The sequence below is a fragment of the Hemicordylus capensis genome, chromosome 2, assembly GCF_027244095.1.
Source record: "Hemicordylus capensis ecotype Gifberg chromosome 2, rHemCap1.1.pri, whole genome shotgun sequence".
Classification (NCBI taxonomy): Eukaryota; Metazoa; Chordata; class Lepidosauria; order Squamata; family Cordylidae; genus Hemicordylus; species Hemicordylus capensis.
In genome coordinates, this window is record NC_069658.1 from 313,607,548 (window position 1) to 313,613,547 (window position 6,000).

The following is a 6,000-nucleotide window of genomic DNA, read 5'->3' on the forward strand; positions in this document are numbered from 1 at the left end:
CCAGTAAAAATCGGGCTAGGCTCTCCTAGCCCAATTTTTGCTGGTCATGAGAATAGCCCCTCTGTGGTTTTCTGTAGTCAGGACAAGGGTATGAGTAACTTCTGCCAGAGGACCAGAGGAGGATCAAGGCTTGCCCCACCCTATTTCTCAGTCTGTACCATCAGATTTAAAGGGAGCCATTCAGAATCAAGCCTGCTCCTATCTTGATTGTATTATTTTACTTAACAGGCACAGACCCTTGTTGATGGGGAGCTCACACTTTGGTGTCGGCTGAAGATCTAGAGATTTTGTAAGGGAAACACAAGTGCCATGGCCTTCCAGAAGATGCAGGCATAGCTTATCCACAGGTTCAAGGCTCAGGACCAGGCTTGGAGAAGGCTAACAGTGAAGGACTGTGGAGCAGATTTGTTGGGCTTATGAAGCCAGGGCATAACCCAGAGCCACTGCATGATACTCTTCCTTCTGTAGCGTAAGGAGGAATGGGCATCTGCCAAACTTCAAGGCACTTCTAATTCAAAGTGAGATACATGCTGCGCACACACATAACTGAGAAGCTAGTTTGGGATCAGAGAATATCATTTTTGGAAACTTTCAAAAGGAAATGTGCTTGGAGAATAATCTGAAAAGGAAAAACAGCAGATGGGGAGAGTATCCCCCCCCCCAACTCTTTGTTTCCCCAAGGAGCTCTTCCTTTTAAATAAAATGGCACTGGGGCATAGTTACATACATTTCTGCAGATAATGGCTTTGTTCACACTATAATGTGAAGGGTAGAAGGCAGGCAACCCATATTTGTGTAAACTCACAAAAATCCTTCCAGCCTTGGCTGATCAAAGCAAGGTAACTTAGCTTCCCTACTCTGCTCTTAGCTGAGGTAGGAGGAGGAGAGGAGAGTTCTCCTACCTTGATACTCTGGACCCTCTTGCCTCTTCTACTCAGCTTCCAGGACACAGCAGGCCCTTCCTTACATGGAAACAACAGAAAGCTATAGCGAAAGGGGTGGCCATCCCAGGATGTACCACTCTGCAAAGCACACTCTGTGATCTTGAAGCTGGAGCAGCTTTGGCAGGTCTGGGTCTGCACACACCACCCCCAGTGCTCACCTCTGCCCCTTTGAATCCTGACCCATCTTCTATTGGGCCCTAACAATCTTGTTGGCGATATCAGCATAACTCTTGAGTGGGAGAGATGTGAGTTCTGTTTCAGAAGAGAAGGTGTTGTGCAAGGTATTTCTGCTCTGTGGCCCCTGAAACATCATCACATTTGAAGCCAGGTTAGGCTGGGGTGGGCAGTACAATTAAAAATACATTCAGTATATCCTTCCACAGAAGCCCCATTTTTGTCCCACAATTTGCAACAATGGTTCTCACAGTCAGAGCACTGAAAATGGGGAGGGTCCCATTCCACCTTTCACACTCATCCCTATGAGCCAGCTGCTCATGGTTACAGCTTTGTTTGTCTGAATGGAAAAGTGCCATCACCATGATGGCCAGTGCTTGTGTGAACAGCAACCTGGATCACCCAAGGTTGATGCTCACAGAAGTGCTGGCCATCACAGTTATGGTGCTCCCCCTTTGGACAGTTGTAATTGTGAATGGCCAGCTTGAGGGGGTGAGTGACAGCTCAGGGATGGGAGTTCCTTCTGCTTCTGGAGCTGAAAGCATGAGTGCTACTGCGCTCAGTAACATCTGAAGGAGGCTTTTGTCTGTCAGCATTCTATATTTCCCACTAAGGATGAGAGACAGCTTCACATGAACTTTCCTTTCTCCTTTTCTTTTCTTATCTTAAAAAATACATTTTTAAGAAAATAAAAGAAGAAAGGAAATGTCACCACACATTAAGGCCTTTCATATGACCATATGGGGGTGTACTGGGAGAAGAAAGAACTCCTATCCTGATTCCCACAGATGATCATCAGCACCTCTGTTTGGCTCTGGTCAATCACCATCCAGATGATTGCAGAAAGTTCTTTGTCCATGAGAAGAAAAGGGAAACTAGGTCCTTCAAGTATCCCATAATGTACTGTGCTCCCAGTAGAGAGGCAGCCCTGAGTACAGCAGCAGCTATCCTCTGACTGGTCCCTCTAGCTACAGAACTCTATGATAAACATGGCCTCTGGCAGCTGGGAAGTTTAAAACAGCAAAGTCAACAAACAATCAAACTTCAAGGTAAGGCAGCTGTTATTGTTTTACCTTAGTTAAAATACAGGTTAAATAGTTAGGCCACCCACATTTGAGTGGGCTGAGTTAGAGGATTTCCTGTGAGTTCTCATGCATAGCAAAAGCTGGGTTTGCTGCCTCTACCCTTTACGTGGCTGATTGTGAGAATGAGCTCATTTTTTTTCAGGGGAATTTTGAAATGCTGAAACAATCCTATGAATGCCATGAGGAGAGCTGGTCTTATGGCAGGAAGCATGAATTGTCCCCTTTGCTAAGCATAGGCTGTTCTGGTTTGCATTTGAATGGGAGACACATGTGCATATCTGCCAACATGTCCCTGTTTTCCCATTCCCCTGAATGGGAAAATAGGGATATGTCGGCAGATATGCATGTGAGCATTGTAAGATATTCCCCTTAGGGGATGGACCACTCTGGGTATAGCACCTGCAGGCTTGCATGCAGAAGGTTCCAAGTTCAATCCCTGTCATCTCCAAGATAGGGCTGAGAGAGACTTCTGCAGTGGTCTGACTCAGTAGAAGGCAGTTTCCTGTGTTATGATTGCAGTACAGAAAGACAGACAGACTGCTCCACAAGCCAGTAGGTACCCAGTACTGGTGTTGTAGTCCTTTGCACTAAACCTAAGCACAATAGGAGGGCCTCTTATTGGCAAGAAAGAAAATACAGATGGCAACTTCTTTCAACACAAACCATCAATGCTTCTCAGCAGGGCATTGACTAACAACACTCTCAGCTACCAAAACACATGACAGAAGCATTAAAATTATTGACTTCTTCTCTCAGAATTATCGACTGCTATCCAGGAGCTGTGGAAACTGAATCTGATTAACTCTAAAAGCAGCACAAGGATGAAGGAAGATAAGTGCTATTAGCTTGAAGGAAATAATGGCATACTTGGGGTGAGACCTAAAGACCAGCTCCTTGACCACACTTCAAGGGTAAACTATTATACATGGAATGGCTGTGAAGGGAAAAGTTCACATTGAACCTCAAGCAGTGGAAGAAATGGCAAACGAGTGTCTCACTCTGACTGAGAAAAAAGTCAAAGATTTGGATGGAAGTACGCCTGTTCAGGAGGCAGAACAAAAAGCTCAAAAGAACCAAACAACTGGACTGTTGAGACAGTATTATGCTTTAAAAGCAAACCCCTTCTTCTTGCCCCATGTCAGGCCCAAGCTTCCCTGGCACCTGAGGCACTGCAGCATGGCATCACCATGCCATCTTGGCGATGCCACCTTGCTGTGCCAAATGCGCCCCTTCACCCAGCAGGATGCTGGTGCCGCTGCAACCCCTCCCTTTTACCCAGCAGTAGGCGAGCACTGCTGCCACCACTGTACTTCCTCGTCTTCCTCTTCCTCCTGCCCCCACTATTTCAAAAAACAGGAACTGAGAAGAAAGAGGAAGTGTGGAGGAGAGGAGACTGTGGGCTAGAGCACCTTGTGTGTAGTGAAACCTGCAATGCACTACTAGGGTCCTACTGGGTACTGTGGGTGTGCCAGGAGGAGGACAGCAAAGGTGATGCTGGCCAGGGCCAGAAGCTGTCAGGGGCAGTCCCCACAATCCTCTGTGCATCCACCACCTGAAGCAGCAACCACCGCAGCCAGCCTCATGAGCAGGTAGGCTTGCTGGGCCTTGCCTCAGTAGGAGCAAAAGGGATTCAGTCCACAACTGACATATCTTTTTGGTTTCTACCCCATTAACCATAAGCAGAAAATGTATCAACAGAAATTACACCTTTAGAAAAGGGTAGGTTAATAGAATAATACAACAGTTGTGTAAAGTTAAATACAATAATCCTGGGCTTCCTTAAAATATACATTAGAGCTAGGCTGGAGAAACTTATTTATGCCATGCCTAGTAAAGGATTCATTTGGGCCATCTATGGACTCTGATCACACCTTTCATTCTTTAGGTAATGGTAGATACTTTCACTACTGACGAGAAACCATTAGATACCAGACCACATATATGCACACTCCTCTTCTGTAACTAGCGTTGCCATGTCCTTGCTTAAAGCTTCAGAAGTTGTTAGCCTCTCCACCTCCTTCACTGTCCCTCCCATAACTTGCTTTGCCTACCTTCTTGGTATGAAGCTAAGTAGGTTGGTTGAGGAAAGTTCAACATGATTTTCTCTCTCTTTCAAAATGTCGTCTTGGAAATATCAAGCTTGGTAAATGTCCTGTACAGAAAGCAGTAGGAAAAAGCACAAAAAGCATGTGTAGATTGTCACATGGGATGATTCTGCACATATCTGGATGTTGGCTAATGAAGTGAAGCCCAATCCAGACAAGATAGAAGTACTGTTGTTCTGTGATCCTGGATGGGGTTTCACTCTCCCTAAATGACAATTAGATCCCACCTAGGCCTTGATGTCTAAGTGGGAACTGTGACAGCAAGTGCCCTGCAGCACCTGAGGCCGGTGGTGACTCCTCCTGGATAGATAGTCTAGCCATGATTATCAATACACTAGTAACATCCAGTCTGGGCCGCTGTAATACAGTGAACATGATGTTGCCTTTGAAGATTCTTCAAACATTTCAGTTAGTCCCAAATACTGCTCTAGATTTTAATTGGCCTGGCTGCCCAAAAAGAACACATCTTTCCATTTTTCAAACAACTCTATTGTCTGATGGTCAATTTCCAAGCACAAACCAAAATACTGGTGCTTACAAGTCGTATATGGCTTGTAATATGGTATCTGAAGGACTGCCCTGTTCTCACATGAACCTGATTGCATGTTAAGGTTATCATCTAAGGTTGCATGTTAAGGTAATCACAGGCCCTCAACTCCTGCCTGTAGCTTCCAGCGGCATCTGGTGGGCCACTGTGTGAAACAGGATGCTGAACTAGATGGGCCTTTGGCCTGATCCAGCAGGGCTGTTCTTATGTTCTTATGTCCTTATGTTCTTATCTATGGTGGCTCTTTTCTGGATGCCCCTACCTTGGCAAGTTATTTGGCTTTTTCCATTGTGGCACCAGCTTAAGAATGTTCTTTCAGGGAGGCAAGCCTGAAACACATTGTTAGCGTGGCAGAGAAAAACCCTTGTTTGCTGAGGCCTTTTAAAATATTGCTTAACCTGGTTTTAATTTCTTTTGCTGGTCTGTTTTTCCTGTTCAGTTCCTTTAAACTGTTTTTTGAAGTGTTGGTCTTATTGTTTTATTTTGTTTCAGATTTTTGTAAGTGTACCTGACAGTGAGAGAGTAACACTGATGTAAACCTTCTAAATAAGTAAATAATCTAGTTCACTAGATGCAAAAGTGTTGGGAAGCTTTCTGGCTCTGCACATGTATTTATTTATTTTATTTTTACATTTTATATCCTGCTCTTCCTCCAAGGAGCCCAGAGCGGTGTACTACCATGTTTCCCTGAAAATAAGACAGTGTCTTATATTAATTTTAGCCCCCAAAAATGCACTAGGGCAATTAGCGGTACATCAGAAATTACTGCTAGGTCTTACTTTCGGGGTAGGTCTTACTTTCGGGGAAACAGGGTACATACTTGAGTTTCTCCTCACAACAACCCTGTGAGGTAGGTTAGGCTACATACTACATACATACATGCAGCTAAGTAGACCTGTGTATGATGTTCATACATAACATCTATGAACAACTTGTATTCTTCTTACATAGAACTGCTTTCTTTCCATGTAGGAAATCTGAAATGGGCCTAAAGCATTGAATTGCACACATTTTCTACACTCATCTCTAAATGAACAAAAAGACTTCAGTGACCCCTACTGGAAGAAGCTGAACACGAAAGGAAGTGTGTAGAAATCCCATTGAAACTCCTTAAATGTAAAATGTCTGTATAATTTCTAAACTGA

General features: G+C 44.4%; 1 protein-coding gene across 1 annotated transcript in view; it reads left to right on the plus strand.

Annotated features, from left to right (window-relative positions):
• The window catches only part of EFCC1 (EF-hand and coiled-coil domain containing 1), a 189,255-nt gene extending 183,255 nt beyond the window's left edge, over window positions 1–6,000 (plus strand). The window contains exon 7 of the mRNA XM_053303774.1: window positions 5,828–6,000. Coding sequence (XP_053159749.1) covers window positions 5,828–5,847 — 20 coding nt within the window. The 3' untranslated portion in view covers window positions 5,848–6,000. The remainder of the gene's footprint in view (window positions 1–5,827) is intronic.